The sequence below is a fragment of the Xiphias gladius genome, chromosome 2 (assembly GCF_016859285.1).
Source record: "Xiphias gladius isolate SHS-SW01 ecotype Sanya breed wild chromosome 2, ASM1685928v1, whole genome shotgun sequence".
Taxonomy (NCBI): domain Eukaryota; kingdom Metazoa; phylum Chordata; class Actinopteri; order Istiophoriformes; family Xiphiidae; genus Xiphias; species Xiphias gladius.
Genome location: NC_053401.1, coordinates 21,564,660 through 21,585,005, shown reverse-complemented (window position 1 = coordinate 21,585,005; position 20,346 = coordinate 21,564,660). Strand labels below are relative to the sequence as shown.

Below are 20,346 nucleotides of genomic sequence, written 5' to 3'. Positions count from 1 at the left end.
ACAACATTTGCCAGTTGCTAGTGGTGGTGATAGATGGAAGGAGGAAAACTAATCACATTTGTTCCACAAGTTTTTGCAGTTTTTTACATGTGCATGTACTTTTTGACAGTTTAGGTACAGCTCTGTTGGGACTTAAAAGCAGTGTGTAGACAACAAATAAAAGGTTTAATTAAACTCACATCATCATCTCAACACTGGCTGAGTAAGTCCATGTTGTTCAGGTCAAAACAGTGGGGTCTACTCATAGCAGAAGGCATTGGGGTAAAAGTAGTGGACTGCGTATCCTGTGATGAAGGTGACGATAAGAGCGATGGGCCGGACAATCAGAATCGTCACATAGCTGAGGCCATGGTCCCAATCTGGGGTCCAGTAGTAGCCTGGAAACACAGTGGAAGTCAGAGCGAGTGGTTTCCACATTAGTGTTAGTAGTTTTACTTGACAAAACTAGAATGGCCCACAGTAGAGGACTAACCTCGGCCAAGGCCAAGGTCAAACAACGTACACCAGACTTCACAGACAAAAATTCAAATTCATAGCAAATGATCCGGATCTGCCCCCAAATTTAATAGGTTCTTCGCTGGCCCATGCACCGTTCACCCTCCACCAAGTTCTGTGCAAATCGCTTCAGTAGTTTTTGCGTAATTCTGCTGACAAACAACCAGACACGGGTGAAAGCATAGCTGGTACAGCTTTAACTGTGATTTATCCGGTGGACGGCATTGCTCACTTCTTCACTGACACTGTTTGACACCAGTGCTACTTTAAAGCAAAGTGTGGGTGTGTATTTTAAAACTCGGGTGGACTGCATCTATGCTTCAGACTGTATTTTTCTGGATTAAGTCCCGTCACACTTTCTGTTCTGTGAATCTCGTTTTTGGACACCTGCAAATACATATATTCAAGACATATAGTTCTTATTCTTATAGTAGTTGAAATACCTATGTTTACACTTTTTAACAGCTTTTCTCGTTTTGCCCTCCTCTTCAGCAAATACATCGTCATTTTCTAGGGGCAAATGTATTTGTATTTATTTCTTATGCTTTTGTAACGTGACTTGTTAAAGCCATTGTCAGTAACAATGCGTACAACATGGAAATGCTCCAAGTCTTTTTGCCTGGATTCATTAAACCTGTGGCAGTCAACCGGTCTTCAAACGACTGAGCTGTGACAATCCCACGGGCAGTTTGGGTAAAAATTGACAAAAGTAGCCAAGAGTCTTAGTGGTTTTTACGACTAAATCTTAAGGAAAGGAGAGATTATTTGCATCAACAGAAATGGGACTGAATACTTACGGCAGAGACCGTCCACACAGGTGCCTTTACATCCAGAGCAGGCCCCCTCCTGAGATCCATATGGTCGCCTTCCGTTAATGTTACCCCTGCACGAGGAACCATCATCCCAGTTAAACCACTTTCCCATATTCTATGTTGCAAATGTTTGTTCATTCTGAGGTCATCTTTGCTCTGAACCCTCCACTTTCTTATCTCTTTACTGTTGATATATAATATATATAAATAAAAAAATATATATATGAATATATATGAGATGGGTTGGGCCAGTCTTGTTAGGTGGCTGTGGTGAATACACATGGGAGTATCCCACTGCCTCTCTTTCACGTGACATTTGTTCACAACTGAAATTGAACTGAAATTTTAAAATGTTGGCAAGAGGGCCGCCACTTTTTGTCGAGTATCATCCAATGTTTTTTTTGCCTTTGACACCCTTAAGTATCATCAGTTTTATCATCAGTTCACCTGCAACACAGAGTTTTAGGTGTCATTTGTAGATGTGTTTGACTTACGCTGTAGCATAGTTGCATACAAAAACAACACCCTCTTTAGTATCAAAGTTACTGACACCATTTGGGCACAGCTGGGCGGCACAACCAACCTTGTAGCTGCTTTCCCACACAACCTGGAAACGACAAAAGGGTTAAATTGCGCAATGCAGACCAAATATATAACTTGTTTAAAGGTTCCCCTTTTCTTATCGACACCTCGCCACTTTAAGGCTTTGCAGTTTAGACAGAAACGGGGAAACCGAGAACCAGCACATTATCATTAACAGTAAACAGTGCACGCACCTGCGTATAGTGGCCACAGATGGAACTGCAAGTGTTCATTTGGTAGTTGTAGTTAACTTTTTCATCCACCCATTTTTTTATGGCTCTCGTCACATTGAATAGTTGCGTGTGGCCTGTCCATACGTTCTCTCCTACGGAGGGGAAGGTCGGATGCATGCGGCGGACATCTTTGAGGTGGGGGTTGTGGTCAAACACGCAGCGCTTTGCCCATTCTCCCGCAGTAATGGCCAAGCCCTCATCCCACGTCTGGATAAGCAGAGACAGAAAATATGAAACAGCCGTCCTTTATAATTAGCCCTTCTTTTTATAGCCGGTTCACCAACGTTAGAAAAAAACTGGTTTTCATTCACAAGAAAATACATTTTTTTTCCTACTTGTGGGATTTAGCCACGCAGATAGTTTTGGTTTTGAAATACGATGGAAGTGAATGGAATTTAGTTTGTGATGCTCACAGCAGTGTAAAATACCTAAGACAGTTGAACAGCAGTGTGCATTTCCACAAACTGTGTCCTGGTGACTCAAGATAACTAATTTTTCAGTGCATTGGGCATTGCAAACAAAATTCCAAAAACCCATTGTGGCATGGTCGCACCAGAAAATGGCCCAGTCTCATCAGTGAAGTACCGTAGCTAGCGAACTAACAGCTAACGTGCTAAGCAGCCGGCAACATGCTGGCCCTAGTCAGTGACAATAGCTCTCCAAGCTTATTTTGTATTTTCTCCTTTCTGTACAATTTATTCCCCCTGGCATTTTGTTCTCAGAATTCAACATAATTTAATTCAATTAAGAGTTACCGAAGAAGAGCGATGAAAAAAGCAAGCTCGATAGCTTGGTCGCTAACGGGACATTAAGTTCACACAGTTCTTCCAAGAGATGTGTAACATAGTCATGGGTTAAATTAAACCTCCATTCATGTGTCAAAGTTCACTAAAGCCTAATACAAAAGATTTGTGTGGATTTACTTCACCCCCCCGCAAACAAATCCGCTGATAATCGCGATTCCATTGAAGTGGAGCAATTTCCCAGCAAAATTTTGCTGTTTCAAATGCCGGTGTGACGAGGCATTTAGGGAAGAAGCAGAAACCTCAGAGACGTACATCTGAGAACCTGGATACCACTAGAAGTATGTAAATCTCTTTTGTTATTTGGATGATCTGGTCCTTTAAACATCTGCTTTACTGAGCAGACAGGTTCTTTCTTTAGCGAGGCATTCATACACATTTTTTTCTTTTTACTCTGATCATCAATGCAAACCGTGCTATAGCTTTTTGATAATGTTACTTCCTTAGCCGTGGTATGCTCATCTGATTTAGTCGACCCTCTGTGGTGGTGGGGAGGTCATTTCAGCACTTCAGCCCGTCAATTGGTTATAGTAGTGAGAAAGACAGTGAGAAATTGCCTACCATGTGCAGCATGTTAGTTGCAGGTGGACTGACAGATGACCGAGCCCTGTTGTGTTCACTCACACACTCTTCAATGAACTTCCCATCAGTGATTTCTGGCAGTGAGATTGAAAGCACCTCCGAGTCCAGGATAATCCAGGCCCACAGTAACACCTGCACCGGGCTCCCCATGCTCCAAAGGATGAAACTCCACAAGCAAAGGCACAGAGGCACAAAGGCTGTGGTTTGTGAAATACGCTTGCCTCTGTCAAACTGTCACAGGAAATTACAAAATCAAGATGAACAGGAAGTATGTGCTCTTTTTGAGAATCAACATGGCCATTTAAAGAGATGCTCTGAGAGTACAACCTGTCAATCGTCATACTTAACCCAGCGTTTCTTAAAAGAAATGTGATAAGAATGTGGGCAGCCCAGGCATTATTCACACCGTGTGCACAATGAAGTTGCTAAATTGAGTGGAGTGTGATATGGTGAAGTGGAAATGGAAAAATAAGGTGAGAAACAGCCAAAAATGATTCTTCCAGGCTGTTTGCCAGTGTCAGTCGATTGACTGGGATAGAAGTTTTCATGTCAAGTGGACCTTGACTGAAGTTCTTTTTGTAAAACAAAACAAACATTTTTGTCAGATATTTTTTGTTGATAGTGTAGCTGTCACAGCCCCGATTGCAGTTTCCATTCATTTTCTTGAAGCTGCAAGTTGCGTCTTTATTTCCTTCGTGCACAGCTTTGCAGGACAGCAGTCTACAACGGAACCAATTCAATACGTTAGGAATGCTTACACTTAACATTGTCACTTTTCCAGTGTGAACACACTCTACTGTACAGACTCAAAAGGCCCGTAGAACTGGTGTGTAATATTGTATAGGGACATACTGCATCTTGTGAGTGGAAGTCACGCAGGTTTATTCAGTCCAACTCTGAAAACACAATGGCAGCTTCTCCATGTGTTGTAGTCTTCCCTTGCACCACCTAGCAACTGTAGCACCTGCCAACACACAGGCCTTGAGGCCACTCAGAGGCTTTTCCACCTAAGAGGCAGTCCACCTGACTGATATCTTTTTCAGCAGGAATGCGTTGAGAGGCTCCAACTGCCATTATTATGATCTCCAAGCATAAAATGATCGTAATGTAACTTTACCAGGTTATTGACCAGTACCAGTTACTCGTGGATTAACTAACCCCAGCTGCTGAGAGTGCTTTCAAAGAGGACCTGTTGCATCGGTTTCTGACCAAAAGTAGAAACTCAAGGGTAACGCCCTTCTAATGTAGACCACATTACAGCTGCCAGACGAGGGAGAGAGATGATGTTACTTGTAACTTGTAGGCTTTGTCTAAAATTTTGCTAATGTCAAAGAAAAGGTACAGCAGAGGCAAACCACAGACCGCTAAAATCAGTTGCCTGTGGTATGTGTTCAGAACAACCCTGAAAAAAGAGCATTATTACTGCCCCCAAGCAGTTCAAGATGGTTCCAGAGCACCAAGCCTTAAATTCTTGGACTTGCATAAACATACGGATGTGGCCAAAAGTGTTGGTGCCCTCACAGCTCATAGAAACAAGGCACTGTCCTTCCTGAACAGTGTTGAAATGAAGGCTCTTGTGTCGTGCGTACCTGCCTTCGGTTTGCCATAGAATAGAACAAAGAAGCTGCGAAAAGAGCTGAGTTCTTGTTCATTCTACAAAGATCATACAAAAAAGACTTTTTTTTTCTTCTAGCACCACAGGTGTCTTAAATCTTATAATTAGTCATTCAGTGTATTTAGCTGGAGAGTAGTCTTCATAGTGCAGCTTGGTTTGGAGTTTGCTCAGGTGCACGTGGACAAGCCACAGTGCTTCTGGGAGAACGGCTTTTGGACAGATCAAACAAAATTGGAGTTTTTTTTTCACAGAAGAAAAAAACGGAGCTTTCAGAGAAAAGAAGACCTTTGCCACTGGGACGCATGGAGGAGGCTCAGTTATGTGATGGGGTTGATTTGCTGTGTCTGGTACAGGGGGCCTCGAGTCTGTGCAGGGCCCAATGAAATCAGAAGATGATCAATGATGATCAGTGACTGAGTAATGATCAATGCGCAACTAAAGCAACTCATACTAAACTTGTGTACACTGTGATCCTTCATTAAACTCTGAGCGAGTTCAACGAGAGAGAGCCAGAGGAGACACCCAGATACTCAGCCATAGGAAGCTGACTCCTAAATTTCCCCAAGACGTAGCTCGGAAGAGTGAGCGGGTCCATCAGAAATCCATCCAGCTAAAGGTCAAGTCTTACTTTTCACATGAAAGTATCTTTTAAGCTCTTTTTAATAAATGACACGACGATTGTCCAAGTTACTGGACAGTGGATCCTCTGTATACTTCACAGGTCATAAACCGGTCCACCCTGCTGTCTAAGTCTTGTTCTGTCCCCCCAGCGCTCAGAAACCACCTCACATTGTCAGCTGATGAGAAAACTCTGATAGCTCAGGTGCATTAAAAAAAAGTCTCAGGTCCATTTAATGTAATTAACCGAGGAGTCCTGTGTCGCGGGATCACTGGACATCAGAAATGCCAAAGCCAGAGGTGAGGGTGGAAATCTCTTCAGAACGAAATGTAGCCTTCTGCTCTACTGTCCTCTGAGGAGGTGATCTGCATCGGTTATGGGGGGAGGAATGATGCAGGGCCATACTACAGACACCAAGTCTAATGGCGTTAGATTGAGTCTGATTTCCTCTTCATCCAAAAAGGCCTAAAAACAATCACTGGTCAGTAACGAGGGATTTTTGCTTCTCTCTGTCATTAGTTACAGTTGATCCAGACTTAAAAGCTCGACTCTGCAAAGAGCCCACAGAGGTCAACTGACAAAACATTATCTCCTGGGTAAAGCACTTTCAGGAAACTTTCAACAACTACACGAAAATATACATAGAAACTCTAAAGTGCATCATGACAAATCATCCTCACAAATACGTCACAAAACTAGTATAAGCAGAACCTCACTAGTCCCATCTGGTCTCCAAATCACCAACACATTAAGGTGAGAAACGCAATCACTCGGAATCCTTACTTTCCTCCCTTGAGGGCTGATCCATCTGTAGAGAGGACTGGAGGTGGCGAGAACTCATCTGCAGCCGGGCTGACTGGTCTCCGGACTGTGTGTCTGTGCAGCCACGGCTCTGCTGCGGCTTCACCGCCCGCTCGCCCTGAGAAGGTCTGACATTCATTGACATTCATCCATTTTCACTGAGCAACGGTGTGAAAAGTGTGAGTGGGAAAGTTTCACATCTTCCATGAGAAAAAGGCTCCCGTCGGCGGCGGCAGGTCTCGAGCAGACCTGCTAGACCATGGAGTCCGCAGGTCCGCTCTGACAGCACGTCTGTTCTTGCCTGGACAGGCGTCATGCAGTCAACATGGACATGTCCACACAACTTTACATGGTAGTTGTCCATCCCAACATTGTCTCTGAGGGGTAGTGGAGTAGGAACAGGAAGTGAAATACTTCAGAAGAGTACAAGTATCTCAAAGTGGTACTTGAGTACATGTAGAGTATTTAGTTACTTTAGTTACCACTGATCCACAGAGTTCACTTTAACGCGGGGACACGTGTCGTACTGGTGTAGTTTACAAACGACAGGAAACAGATGTAGTCTGATGTTTGGGCCGGATGGGGACCTGAGGCAGTGAAGCAGCAGCAGCAGCAGGACGTTGACCACAAAAGACCCACATACAGCGTCCTGGACTGCCGCGCTGCAGGGGCAGGGTCCACATCTGGACCTGCAGCCTCTATCGGTGAACGGAAACCGCCGCCAGGCGTCGCCAGCCTCAACGACCACGACGCTGTTGTACCGGCTGACAGCCCGGTGAGTGAGGCTGCTCCTCGCGCGCCTGTAGTCCAGGTCGCCGAAGGAGGGGTGCTCCGGTCCAGGTCGGGAACGGAGCAGGTCAAAGCCCCCGTGCCGCTCAGTAGTGGGATCGCGCCCCCGAATAGACGAAGTAAAACAGCGGGACTCGGTCTCTTCGTACCGGGACAACACACACGGTCCGACAGCATGTCTCCGTAGGACACCACGGCTCCGTCATTGCTTCTGTATCGTCTTATCTCCATGGAAACCCGTCAGAAACCCGTGCTGTTTGTTGGTCCAACGGCGCCTCCACCTGGACTAGAGGAGCAACGACCATCAACCGCACCACTCAGCGCAACATACACACACACACACACACACACACGAGTCAGGCTTTTCTGAAGGTGATGGATGTTAAAACCGACCTCCCAGACCTCATCCTACACACTCCTCTGAGTTCCCCTCTTCCAATAAGGAAACATCTGGATCGCAAACTCTTGGCTTTGACATTCACCTTGTTGTAAAGGTTGTTGTTGTTACTGTGTGTGTGTGTGTTTGTGTGTCCAATACTTTAGTTGGATATTTCCAAGTGTGTGCTACCTTCAGGTACTAAAGGCAGTGATGCAGAGGACCCTGGAGATGCTTCGGAGCCCCACAACAGGTAAACCATGGTTCTGCTGTCTCACCAGAGCTGAGCGGAGGTTTGGTTACACATCCTCAACAGATCCAGTGATAAGACACCGGGGACGAATCGGCAGTCCAGCCACTTCACTGCCGGACCAGAACTCAGAGCATCCAGACCAAAACCCGTGTGCACCGTAGCCACAGACCTGGTAGGCTCTTTTCACACAAGGCCTTCCGGTGTGAACGACGGATCGCTGTCACGCGGACGTGGCTTCCTGAGACGTTTGAATCCAACGCAGCCATTGACCTGTGATTCTCTTAATCTGGCGAGTCCCTGGATCAAAGCCTGCAGCGAACACACATTAGAAATGAAGAAGGTGCAGAATTGTCTGATGTTTCGTGGAACTCATTCCTGCTTCTATCCGCCTGATGTTTCCTCTGCAGAGCGTCTCCGGCCCCATGCCGAGGAGCCGGCGGAGGCGTTCTTCTCACCAAACCCAGCTTCGGTGACCAAAGAGCCAAGGAGCTCAGTTTGAACGTGGTCGGTCCGCAGCGCTTGTTTCCATAAGGACTCTGGCTCACCCAGATGTTGCTCCGCAGAGCTCAGGCGTTGACTTTTGGGACGAGGTGTCAGGTGAGGTGAGGTTTCCCTCTGGTTTCCCTTCAGCTTGATTACGGAGGTCATCACTGCCCCAGGAGAACACATGAATGGCCTGTATTTGCTTTATTCATTCATGGATTTTTTTTCTACTTTTTTAAAATATGAAAACCAAATAAAAACTAAGGCTAAATGTTGGAAATAAAAAACATGATTAAATGTGCTTTCCCGTGGAACCTCCTCCACTGTAAAATGCTGCCTTTGAAAAATGTCTGCCTCCACCACAGTTTCTACCTCAGGTCTTTAGCAGAAAATTGTCTCCATGTAAACTGCAGACAGTGTCTTCTGTGGGCCGTTCATTCACCTTATTGCGGAGACAGGAGTGTTTCCAAAATCCAGAATTTTCCACATTTATTTCAAAACCCAGAGAAGTAAGACAAAACAAAAAAATTAGACAAATAAACTAAAATAATGTAGATACAACTTTATGTACCCAAGAATATAGGAAGTCCCAGAACAGCTCAGATACTAGTTTACATCCAAAACCTGCTGCCACAAACCGACAGTACCTTTTTAATAATATTTATGGGCCAACGCTGGAGCTGACATGAGGATATAAACCTGGTGTTCACACATGATCCTGTGTGTGGAGGAAGCCTACAGGCCTCATATTTTTCATCCAGTGGTGGCTTGTGGCTTCCGGCGACGTCTATATGGACGATTTTTGGCCCCGAAGTTGTTGATTCGTGTAACTAAAATTCTCCCACCGCCGGTCGTTTCTTACTCTATGAAGAGTTTACAATTATGAAACGTATAAAACACAGTAAGTGTAAAACAGGATGTTAATGAATTGGACGGCAGGTGCTACGTACTTCTCTGTCGTGGGCCGGTTTCATTTCTACCTCAACTCCTGAGCGTTTTTTCTTCTTTCCTTCCCTCAGCCCGGGCTTTTATTCTGAAGCGCCTGTCCCGGAAGTCCTGTCCTACTGTGGCGGGGGAGCGGCGAGCAGCGAGCAGCGGTCCGGGGCAGAGCAGCCTGGTTCTCGACCCCAGATGTCCCGTCGCCTTCACCGGACACCCGCCTAACGGCCCGACGCCTCCTCCCGGGCCTCCGTCCCCGAGGCCACGTCTTCCAGCGGCTCGCTCCGAGCCTTGTTTTGGCGGGCGTCTCGCGCCGTTCGCGGGTCTCGCGGAAGGATGGTGCTGTCCACATCCCAGCAGGTCGCCCTGGCTTTCACGGCCGTGCTGTTCACCTTCGTCGTCCTGCCCAGGTTGTTCGGCGTCGGCAGCGGGACCGGGGCGAAGGAGACTAGATTCGACCCCCGCTACGCCAGGAAAGGTAGGAACCGTGACTTTCGTGCGGAGGGAACCGACCCACGGCAACATGGCTCCCGTCCTGCTTCCTCTCCTGTGTGTCGTTTCGCCTCGAGCGCACTCGTCCCTCCGCCCGCGGATAGCTGTCGCGTGCGCCAACTAGTTCTCCCAAAATAAAGGTCACGAGAGGAGACCAGATGCACCGTCCACGGCCCGGACGGGGGCTAGTACCAAACCTCAGTGTGTGTGTGTGTGTGTGTGTGTGTGTGTGTGTGTGTGTGTGTGACGGTGCACTGATGCCAGTGTCCAGTGAAGTGAAGTCCAGTGAAGTCTCCCTGTTAAAGGGTCGTTTCACTGCAAAACGCACGCTACGCGGCTCCGGTCAAGTGATGCAGGACGGTAAAGCCAGTATCAGCAAAGCGTCACACCTGTCTCCCGAAGGTCGTGTCCTCAGATGTCGTCCTGGTTTTGACCCTTCACAGTGATGTCATCTGCTCATGCATGTTTGGTGTAGCCGCGTCTTTTCCTTCTTAGGTGGTCTGAACTTCTCAGTCTCTCGGAGGGAGTCTGGGTCCTCAGGGTGAGGGAATCTCTTGTCCGGCCTGGGTTTGTTCCCCTCTGCCAGGTGCGCTCCAGCAGCTGTGGGGCATCTGTCGCCCGGTGTCAAATTGTCAGGGACCCCTTGGCATGAAAGTGCACGGACCAGCTGCCCTAGAGAGAACCGAGGTGAAACCGGAACCGCCGGGTTCTGTTCCAGGAGTAAGAAATCCTCATTTGCTCGTAACTATGCTAATAACAAACAAACAAAAAATCCAGCCTTGGAACCGAGCGTTTCTCAGCAGTTTGTCCTCAGATGTCCACGTAAGGACGGTAGTCTTTGAAATGTCTGATCCAGTATGGTTGTTTATTCAGTATTTGTTTTTTAGCGGCTTTAGATGCGAAACCTTTCCCATCAGCCCTAGAGGTTGGTGGTGGAGGGGTCGCGGTCAGCTCGGGTCCGGCTGTTGCAACAGCAGGACAGAGAGAAGGTGTGAGACTGCAGAGATCACAGCTAGAAAGACTGTAGAGCCTGGCTGAGCAAACCAAGTGCCGGCCCTGCTGCGCTTCTGGTTTTGTTCATGCCAGTTGTAGTTTTTGCTCTGCTCTGTTTTTAAGTAGCGATTACTGTTGTCGATTAATCTGCTGATTGTTTTCTCGGTTATGGTTTAGTCTCTGAAATGTCACCGTCTAGTGATAGAGGCCCATTATGATTTCCCAAAGGCCAAGGTCATGTTTTCAAACGGCTGATTTTGTCCTATCAACAGTCCAAAACATAAAGATATTTACTTTACCGTCCATCAAACACAAAACAGCATATCAACACAACTGAGGAACTGGGTGATATTTCCTGAGAAATGACTGAAACAATCAGTCAATTATCAGACTAGTCTGTTCTTCCTTTTCTGTCAATGGACTAATCAAGAAATTGATAACTCATTTTTTCCCTGAAGCTTTTTTCCCTCCTTAATGATCTAAAATGTTGTGAGGCAACTATATGTCCCTTTCAGATAAATGGCCTGCCAATTTTTATCCCCTTTTATTTCCAAATTTGGATATTAAGTGTAATGGTGGCTTTACAAGCATTAGTAGATCAGTACGTGAGACTTGAAGAAGAGGCGAATCGAGGGCAGCTGGACTTGGTCGTAGATCTTGAAGACGTTTCACCTCTCATCCAACGGGCTTCTTCAGTTCTCGACCTCGGTTCGGCTCTTCCTGGAAAACCGTGACCTGGACGCCTGAGAATCTTCACAGACGTCCAGCTTCAGTATGTTCAGTCTCACGCGTTGACCTGTTTACCGAGCAGCGTTGCTTCGGAGTTTAGAGCTTCAAAAGATAACCAAACCGATCTTATGACAGAAACGGGAACGTTTAACAAAACTAGCTTGACCTTTGAGGAAACAAATGATCCGGTTCCCTCAGAAAAGTGAGGAATAAGACATTACGAGAAGTCGGACGATAGTGCATTCTGGGTGATACATCTGTTGACGGTACATTGATCGCTTGCTTCCTCCAGGATACAGAATCGCTGAGTTAAAACCACAACTTCGGGGGTTCTCTTCCCAAAGTAAGAAGAGTAGGAAGATTTGTGCTAACACGTGTTGTTAGTTAGGGGATCGTTTTTGAGTTCCCTTTAACGAACACCATTTCCCACGAGCCCGAGAGCGTTGCGGGTTAAATGTCACCAACTCGACAGAGTGATGAGGCAGGATGTCGAGGTGGGCAGGGAGGGCCGAACGTCGTAGACGTTTGCCAGACAGCTGAAGAGTTGCAGAGATGACATCTGAAAGCGGTATGATGGGAGGTGCACTGACAGATAAATCACAGTTCACCTTCTGGGGAAGTTGCAGAGGCTAATTCCGACATTTCCTAGACACCCGTACTCAGGCTGACAAGTGAATGAAAAAGCAGCCATTCGTCCGTTTTTCCCTTTGCGGCAGCAGGTCCGGGCCCGGGTGCGGTCAGGGGTCAGCCCATCAGCGTCAACGCCCCCGGCTCAGCCCAGACCCCCGAGAACATGCAGCAGATGAAGAAGCTGATGGAGCAAGAGCTGAAGAGTGACAAGTACAAGTCCAACAGCAACAAGGGCTACGTGTTCACACTGATGCCTCTCTATGCCATCGGAGTCGGAGTGTTTGCAGCCTACAAGTTCTTGAAGGTGAGATAGAAGAGAGGCACAAAGAAGTCTGAGGCACTCTCACGTGAGCTACTTCACTGGAGGTCTCACTTGAGTGTTAACTCACAACCAGCAGAGACGTGACAAACTTGATAAAATAAAGTGTTAAATGTTAAATAAAATTAAAACCTAGCAAGTAGAATATGGAACCCCCCTCATTAAGCTGCACGGAGAGAATGTACACCTTTGAACGGCAGTCGGTAAATGCAAAATGAGTATCACTTCGGTCTTTTCTACCCTCAGATCAAGTCTGCAGATGACCAGGCACAAAGGGACAAATTTGCCAAAGGGGCCAAAAAATCAGTGGAGGCAGGTGTGTATCGCATGTACTGATTTCTATTTGAATATCTCCGGGGTTTTTTTTTTGTTTTTTTGTTTTGCTTGGTTATACATATTTGGTTACCATGAGAACTGTAGATATAGTTTTTATCCTCTTTTGTTTGTATATGTTTGTTTTGTGCAGAAAACCAGTTGAACGAGCTGGAACAAAGGCTGGCACAGACAGAGAGGATGCTCAACTCCATCCTCACCCAGCTGGACCCGCTCACTAACTGGTGAGTGATGAATAGTGTCCGTTTCCACGAGCTTCGGCCTCCAGGTGTGCACACAAGGCCTGGTCTTCATCCTCTGTGTACATATTTGTGCCTCTGAAACATGATCCTCACTTTACTGTTGGCGTCTTTCCTCATTTAGCAGACATGTTGAATGAACGCCGTACGTGCCCTGGCACTGGAAATTCTAAGAGAGCGCAGGAAGAAACGGATCGTTTCCAGTTCTGTAAAGCTTCGGGAATTTTAATGATTGTTCATTTTTGTGAAGAATAACTTGGATTTCAAGCATTCATTAAGTTCAACATTTTGGGAAATATGCTTATCCATAATACTTTAAAAAAAATGCTCCTCATCTAACTCTGTGAGAGAAAGCCAATAGGTGTATTCAACCCTATGAACCTTTGACACTTGTTTGTGAGATGACCCAATTATGGTTTAGTCCACTTCCTTGAGGGGAAAAAAAAGACGCCAGAAATAAAGAAAAAGGAAGAAAGTGAGAAGCAGGTAAATGACGGACAGGCAGGTGGGTTTACACCTGGGATTTTTCCAGTTAAGTCCGACAGCATGAACGAAGTTATAGAAGAACCCGTGGACACCGCAGCTTCCTCAATTCTGACCCGGGCTGTGTCTCAACATGGCGAGACGCTGCCTGAATGAGTGGAAACCAGATTGTGAGACTCGATTAAGATGGAGAGGGTCCAGGAACGTCAGCAGGCGACTGAACACGAGCTGAGACGCAGCTGCAGCCGTGGTGAGGAGGTAGAGGAAGAGCCGTGACACCAATAACAGGAGGAGCAGGGGTCGTCCTCAAAAATGACGCCGCACGCGGTTCATCGTTTGCACAACCCCGCTGAACAATATTTGATTTCCATTGTAGAGAGAACGTCAAGAGTGTGTGTGGCTGCTGGATGAGTCAGAAAGGACTGCCGTGACACACACACACTCACCTGCCACTTTATTAGGTACACCTAGGTTAAACTAATGCAGCGCAATACAACAGGCCTGGAATAAAGCCTCCCTTCATGACGCTTATAATAATTATGATTTGTTTTAATGGTCACCTTGGAGGCTGCAGTTAGTGGTGCCGTCGAACTTTACTGGGTTGTGTTGAGAGGTGTTCCCGATATTTTGTCAACCTTAACTCGTATAAATGGGACGTTGGGCAGAAACGAGAGACGGTGTGACGCCTGAGATCGGCTCTTCTGTAGAGGGAACTGGCTGGTGATTTGACGACTTGGCTAGGAATCGTCCGTTGAGGAGCTGGACAGACGCCCACAGGTGGCAGACAGTTCCTGACGGCACCTGGAGAGATGGAGGAATGAACGCAGTGCCCCTGACTGGCACCGTGACTAATTGTTCGGTGTATAAAATGTCAGAAAGCGGAAAAATTTTAATTTTGTCCAAGGTGTGTCTTCGAGTTGCTTTTTCAGTCCAGAATCCCAGAGGTTTTCATTTAGCTGTCGCAGAGAGACAAACCATAGTCAGATGCTGGAACAAAATAATGGAACAGGAAGTACTAGTGTGTATGTGGCCAAGGTGGATCCTCCTCTTAAGAGGACACGGGCTAACACGGTGACCCTGCTGTGCCCAAGGTCACGAATGAACTACAGTCTTAAATATCAGAGACATTTGTAAGATCGTACCCATGTGAAGGTGTTGGATCGGTGGCAGGACACACCTGTGGCTCTATACCTTCTAGGAGGTACACGTGACGCTGGTTTAATTCCGCATGTGATTTATTTTTGTTGTTATATCACTGTTTGCCACATTATATAACAGATAGCTGTCTCAAAATTCATTTTTTTTTTTTGGTCTGAAAACTATTCCTGTATAAAAGATTTAGTGTCAACATTTCCCACCATTGGCCCTGTTGTTAATAATGTGATACTTCATTGATCCCTTTAATCACATTAGTTTTCTCCTCCACTTAAAGGGCAGCGCTCTTACTACACGCTCAGAGTGGCTCCTCTGAGATTAATCTGTTTTCCTCTTTGTGTCGTTCTCACTTCTCGTGTCTCTGCAGTGTGAAGTCAGTGGCCCAGGAGCAGAAAAATGAGATAATGTCTCAGCTCCAGACCATCCGGTACCTGATGAAGAAGAGAGGAATGGACTGTCCACCCCTGAACATCAACGGTGGGCTGATCAGATGTCTAGAGGCCTAATCCGGTTTGGAGTTACTAGGCACACTGTTACCTGCCAGTGATCAGGCTGGACTCAATGGGCTCAGGTGCCACGAACCTGTAGTAACACATTTTTTTCGTGTGCTACCCGATGACGCCTTTTATCCGGTAACGACACGAAGCAGCAAACTGCAGGCCGAGTGATAAGATAGAGATAGAAAATGCAGCCACGCTTCACGCTGCAGCCACGTCTCTCAAACTGTCTTGTTACGATCAACCACAATTTGAGATTCAACTTGAGCTGCCGCACCGGTTCACATCTCTAGAAAAGTGTTTTGCATCCAGGTTTACGCTTATGAATGTGGTTTAAGTCAAATTTGCAAGAAGATCAGAGCAGGGCCTGCCAGCAATGTTTGATAAAGGTGCAAAAAAGTGACACAACCTGGTCCACGAGTGTGTGAAGGTTGACGTGGCCTCAGCGCAGACGGACCGACATGTTTTGCATGAAGCCTGTGGTTCGGTAACCTGAGGCGGTGCATTAAAATCCGACTGGATGGTGCAGAGAAAACAGCTCAGAAAACCTACAGGTAACAGCAGGACAAATCTGACCCGATGTGTCCGTGGGGTGAGGAGGAAACCAGACTTCTGTCACAAGAGCATGTAAACATTTACAGTTGAGAAAGGGGAAGCGCATGCGGTATCTCTATACTGCATGTGCTCCCCTTTTCTGTAGCCTAAGTATACATCACCACATTTGAGTAAGAAGCCTTCCCGTTTTCCGACCTCCTCCTGTTTCCATCGGCGGCTGAAGCTGTTTCGTGCAAACTCCACGCATCCTCCGTGTTTAGTGTCACGCACACGGTATTCCACTGTGGTGTTTCCATCGGCGCCACCTCATACTTAGCGCCGTTTCTCCTCGGTAACAGACATACAGCAGCTACTTCCTGCTGCTTCCATCTAGCTGTTTTCAACCTGCTGCTAAGCTACTGTCAGTGGAACTCAACAATTCCCGCAGTGCTTCACGTTGAAAGCTGTGCAGCCCTTCAAAGGAAAGAATTTCTCTTCCATTCCTAGTAGGCTTTAACTGTGAAACGTCCGCAGGAAGTTTCATTGCTCGTAACTTAGCGGAGCGTGAAAAACGGCAGAAAGGAGCGACAGGAACGAATTGGTGAATGAAAACAGTGTTCCCGATGAAAAGAGAGACTCAGAGCAGCAGGGTATGAAATTTTTTTACTGTTGTGCTGGTGGAATTAGTGATGGGGGAATGATTTTATAATGTGAGCTGTTAGAACACAGTTAGTTCCAATCATACTTAACGTTTTTTACCCAACTTCTGTAGCAGCTGGCCTTACTGGGACATTACTGTACCTAAATGCTGGCTTTTAGTGGACAATTTATGACGTAAAGCTTTCGTACTGATTGTCAATAGACTATATCGCTTGCTGTGACTCTTTCAGAGGCGTCCTGTGAGCGGAATCTGGACCACCTCATTGAGTCCCTCGGGGCCAACGACTCCTCGGCGGAGGAGGCTTCCCCGGTGGACAGTCGGACGTCCGGAGCGGCAGAGGCTGCTGAAAAGGTCTATCAGAAACCTGCAGAAGCTAAAGATGAAGCTGCAACAGAGGGTGAAGCGATGAAGGAGCTCATACCAGAGGAATCTGACGGGGAGGAGGAGGAGGAGGAGGAGGAGGAGGAAGGATTGGAGGACTGCGAGCTCATGCCTTCTCTAGAGGACTCTTATGAGCCAAACACTGAGGAGGTGTTGCCTGCGTCCGGCCTCAGGCGACGCAACAGGCCTGAATGACCTTACTGCAGGACTTCTGCACTGTATACAAATGTGATGATTATTATTATTATTATTATTATTATGAATATTTATTATCTGAAAGGCTTTCCTTCCAAAATGCTGTCTACCTATTCATCAGAGACATAAAATCCATCAATGAGACGCAGTAACCTCAAAGGAAAGCTCCGTGACCAGACACGTAGGGCTGTATTTTCCTGTCGCAGTCACAAAGACCAGCACAAACTAGATCATGTACACCAGGTCAGAGGGGGCGTGTCCAGGTGCGTCTGCTGTTTTTGCTCACACGGGGGCAGTGTGCTATGTGTAGACGGGTCGGTCGAAGTGGATTTGGTGAGCAGTCATCGCGTCTCACTCCTTTTTAACGGCTGTGCTAATCCCAGTCGGAAGTCGACTCGCCATTTTCAGTGACATGCGGTATAACCATGTGGCGCGGCGCACATGATAACTCGATCGGAAGCGGTGATGGCCGACAGATACAGGAAAAATAAATCACCCGTTGGTGTCGCTGATCTGGCCCAGCTCAGTTCACGCTGCGTCAATGGCGTTTCGCCTGATCTGTGTTTTTCATGTCACGCTAAAAGCCGTAGCTCAGAGCCGTCACACGCGGCTCCTGGAGGTGATTAGGGCGCTTTAAAACCCGGAGCGGCCCATGTCTGCAATCTGCATCCAAATTCGCACTCCTGCTCGGAGTCATAGCGCCGTCGCATCTGAACACACAGACATGATGCACACGAGTTACGCTTCTTGAGAATATCGTTTTTTTTGCAGTGTCCGTCGCAAACAGTCGCATCAGTCATCACAAATGAAGATCCGGAAAACCCTCAGCGAAGACTCTCCCTGTAACTGCGGCGCGTGCCTGAGAGTCATCACGTTTTAGATCCCGCCGTCTGCACCTCCACGGGCGCACCGCAAGCACAAATGGCCCACAGCCACTTTGGCGTCTGTTCGATGGTGCTAAAAATGGGGCTCAAGTGCAGCCCACAGCTTTCTAGCCGACTCCACTGCAACATACTTCCTGCTTACAATCCCCAAAGCCTCCAAAATCTGGGAACTGTAGTTCCCAGACTACACGAGAGCGGGATTATCCCCCAGATCGAAGAAAAATAGAGACTAATACCGGGAGTAAGAAAATCTGCTAGCATTAACTTCTCGTGTTGCTGTGTGTGCTTTCTGACAGTAGTAGGGCTCAGGTGGGCTGCAGGGTTCGGGGGAGCAGCCGCCCACAGAGACTTTGAACCCCCCCGCTCTAAAAGACGATGACTAGAGGAAGGTGTGCGCCTGGCGTGAAGCATTCTCACCGCGCGCTTTGATTTCAGAAACGCCAGTTGATGCGTGGGGACTTGTTGCACCCGTTGTTTGCATATGTGCCCCCAGGTCGTCAGACAGACATTCTCAGCTCCCGACGCTTTGCCTCGCGATGCCATTCCTGCTGCTGCTCTCTGCACCATGTGGGCCGCACTGGGGGACAAACACAGACGAGACGGACAGACCACAGGGTTCTGGCCTAGTCCTGCTGGTTTCAGTCTTTGTGCTGACGTGAAAATAGAGCCCGTAATGTCCTGTGCTTTCCTGTTGTCAGTCACTTTGTAACACCAATTATCACCTTTTTAAAGTTGCCTGATTTTGGAATGAAAGGACTTTCAATGCATTTTTGGTTTCCAGCACCGTCGCCAGTTTTGGTTTGCACCTGTTAGAAAATGTCCAACATTTAAAGCCCCTGTCACTGCTGGATTGCCTTTACTGTTCCTTTCTCATGGCGGACAACTTGTCAAACACAGGTGCTTCCGCTGACACGGCTGCGGTCCATTCAGGTCCAGGACCCGGCTGTTGTGCGTGCTGGCCCCCTGACGTGTCTTACTGGTCCAGTTGACCGGAGCAAAACGTCACGAATATTAGTAGTGTGACTTGTGCTGTTCCTGCTGTGGCAGGTCAGCATGTCTGCCGTGAGAAAGGTCTGTCGACGCCACTATTCTGCTGCGACAACTGCCGCATGGCACGAGCTCGGATGTCCTTAAAGACCCGGCCTCTGTCCGTCAGCCCACAGGAAATGTGCTATCACTGTTGCGGCTTAACCCTGCTGCGTCCTCTGCTGCCACCCTCGGGTTGCCGGTGGAATAGCAACAATCCAACTAGTGTTGGTCATGATAAGTCAAATCGAAGGTATGAGACTGATGTTTCCACGATAAATGCTTCCAAGTCTTGCCATAGAAATGTCCATCGCCTTTCTTCATTTTGAATATCGACTAAATTCATTTTTTTTAATCATAAAGGGACTGACAATGTGCCGCTGGATGCGATGAGCCTGCTCAGCCTGCAGAATATCCCAACGTACATTTTAGGAGTGTGGACTCGGGCTTGTGGCATGTTGTTAATACATCCAATCATATCTGTGCGTGTTTTATTTTCTATAACTGTTTTGCCTGCACAGTGTGACTGCATGAGGTTTTAATTTACTCATTCACAAGGAAAATGACAATCGTTTGATCAGCCAGAAACATGGACGTCGATGATACATGACTGTTGTAAATAAGCTTTCTTGTAGTGCAGTCATTCTGTGGAAATTGTGATCTAAAATCCTCGTGAGAGGTCACCGTGACGAGGCTTTAGGGTCGTTTACGTGTTCTGTTGTTGGGTGACATACATCAAACCACTGCCAGGGCGCGTCTCTAAATTTCCAAATGCAGTGAAGAAATTTAGGTCCTGAGAGTCTTTTGTGTTGCTGCCATTTAATACCCAACAGGACTTAGCGCCGGAGGAAACTCTACGCATGATCGTTTTACACGGCATGTGTCCCTGACTGTCAGAGATCAGCAGCGAACGATTGAGGAGGATACTGTCATTTCATTAACTTTGCAGTACATGATAGCAGCCCGGATGCTGATGCAGTGGAACGTGCTAAACTGTGGTAAAAATCAAAGTAAAATGCTAGTAATGATCATTTTTGCCAAAACGAGATGTTCCCTGTAGTGGAGCATGTACAGCGTAATAACATCCGACCCGGTCTTCTCATTATCCAGCCCACAAATCATCGCCTTTATCTGGGATGAAATATTTGATCTGTACTGTTTTTCCTCTGCCTCACATGTTCACTGTCTCCACTTCTGAGTTTTACCCATCGACATTAATGCCACGTGTTGGTACCACGAATCTTTGCCTTAAATGATTTAGTGCATGTTTTGTTTGATTTCTTTCCCTTTGCCTTTCTGTGTTGAAGGTTGTATGTTTCATGTGGGAGTTGAGTGGAAAACCTCAGCTTGCCTTAGTGGAAAATAAAACAGAAACCCAGTGATGCTGCCGGTCTGGATGACATTTGAAAGCTT

General features: G+C 47.0%; 2 protein-coding genes across 8 annotated transcripts; one reads left to right on the top strand and one right to left on the bottom strand.

Annotated features, from left to right (window-relative positions):
* Nucleotides 1-214: 214 nt before the first annotated feature.
* glipr1a (GLI pathogenesis-related 1a) lies at nt 215-9,586 on the bottom strand. 6 transcript variants are annotated; one of them, XM_040149894.1, is made up of 7 exons: nt 9,394-9,586; nt 6,525-9,306; nt 3,487-4,227; nt 2,084-2,329; nt 1,802-1,914; nt 1,293-1,378; nt 215-377 (listed from the first exon to the last, which is right to left on the bottom strand). In XM_040149894.1, the coding sequence occupies exons 3-7, from the start codon at nt 3,655-3,657 to the stop codon at nt 238-240; spliced, it is 756 nt and encodes a 251-aa protein (XP_040005828.1). In that variant the 5' UTR covers nt 3,658-4,227; nt 6,525-9,306; nt 9,394-9,586; the 3' UTR covers nt 215-237. The 6 variants fall into 6 exon arrangements, with proteins under 6 accessions (XP_040005828.1, XP_040005837.1, XP_040005846.1 ...); XM_040149903.1 differs by lacking the exon at nt 9,394-9,586 and having other exon boundaries at nt 3,487-3,738; nt 4,102-4,227; nt 6,525-9,385; XM_040149912.1 differs by lacking the exon at nt 9,394-9,586 and having other exon boundaries at nt 6,525-6,919; nt 7,025-9,385.
* On the top strand, nt 5,299-20,311 carry ccdc107 (coiled-coil domain containing 107). 2 transcript variants are annotated; one of them, XM_040149871.1, is made up of 7 exons: nt 5,299-5,738; nt 9,463-9,860; nt 12,313-12,530; nt 12,792-12,861; nt 13,012-13,102; nt 15,123-15,232; nt 16,677-20,311. In XM_040149871.1, exons 2-7 carry the CDS (start codon nt 9,719-9,721, stop codon nt 17,021-17,023), a joined length of 978 nt encoding a protein of 325 aa, XP_040005805.1. In that variant the 5' UTR covers nt 5,299-5,738; nt 9,463-9,718; the 3' UTR covers nt 17,024-20,311. The 2 variants fall into 2 exon arrangements, with proteins under 2 accessions (XP_040005805.1, XP_040005814.1); XM_040149880.1 differs by having other exon boundaries at nt 5,626-5,738; nt 12,316-12,530.
* Nucleotides 20,312-20,346: the final 35 nt, after the last annotated feature.

What these genes read in the sequence shown, in the direction of transcription:
- glipr1a (XM_040149894.1), bottom strand. Translation starts at nt 3,657, where the DNA reads ATGGGGAGCCCGGTGCAGGTGTTACTGTGGGCCTGGATTATCCTGGAC. An exon ending in GTATGCAACTATGCTACAGC is followed by an intron (nt 1,379 to 1,801) that starts GTAAGTCAAACA and finishes TTCCTCGTGCAG; the next exon opens with GGGTAACATTAACGGAAGGC. An exon ending in CTGTGTGGACGGTCTCTGCC is followed by an intron (nt 378 to 1,292) that starts GTAAGTATTCAG and finishes CTGTGTTTCCAG; the next exon opens with GCTACTACTGGACCCCAGAT.
- ccdc107 (XM_040149871.1), top strand. Translation starts at nt 9,719, where the DNA reads ATGGTGCTGTCCACATCCCAGCAGGTCGCCCTGGCTTTCACGGCCGTG. An exon ending in CAGCCTACAAGTTCTTGAAG is followed by an intron (nt 12,531 to 12,791) that starts GTGAGATAGAAG and finishes TTCTACCCTCAG; the next exon opens with ATCAAGTCTGCAGATGACCA. An exon ending in CTGGACCCGCTCACTAACTG is followed by an intron (nt 13,103 to 15,122) that starts GTGAGTGATGAA and finishes GTGTCTCTGCAG; the next exon opens with TGTGAAGTCAGTGGCCCAGG.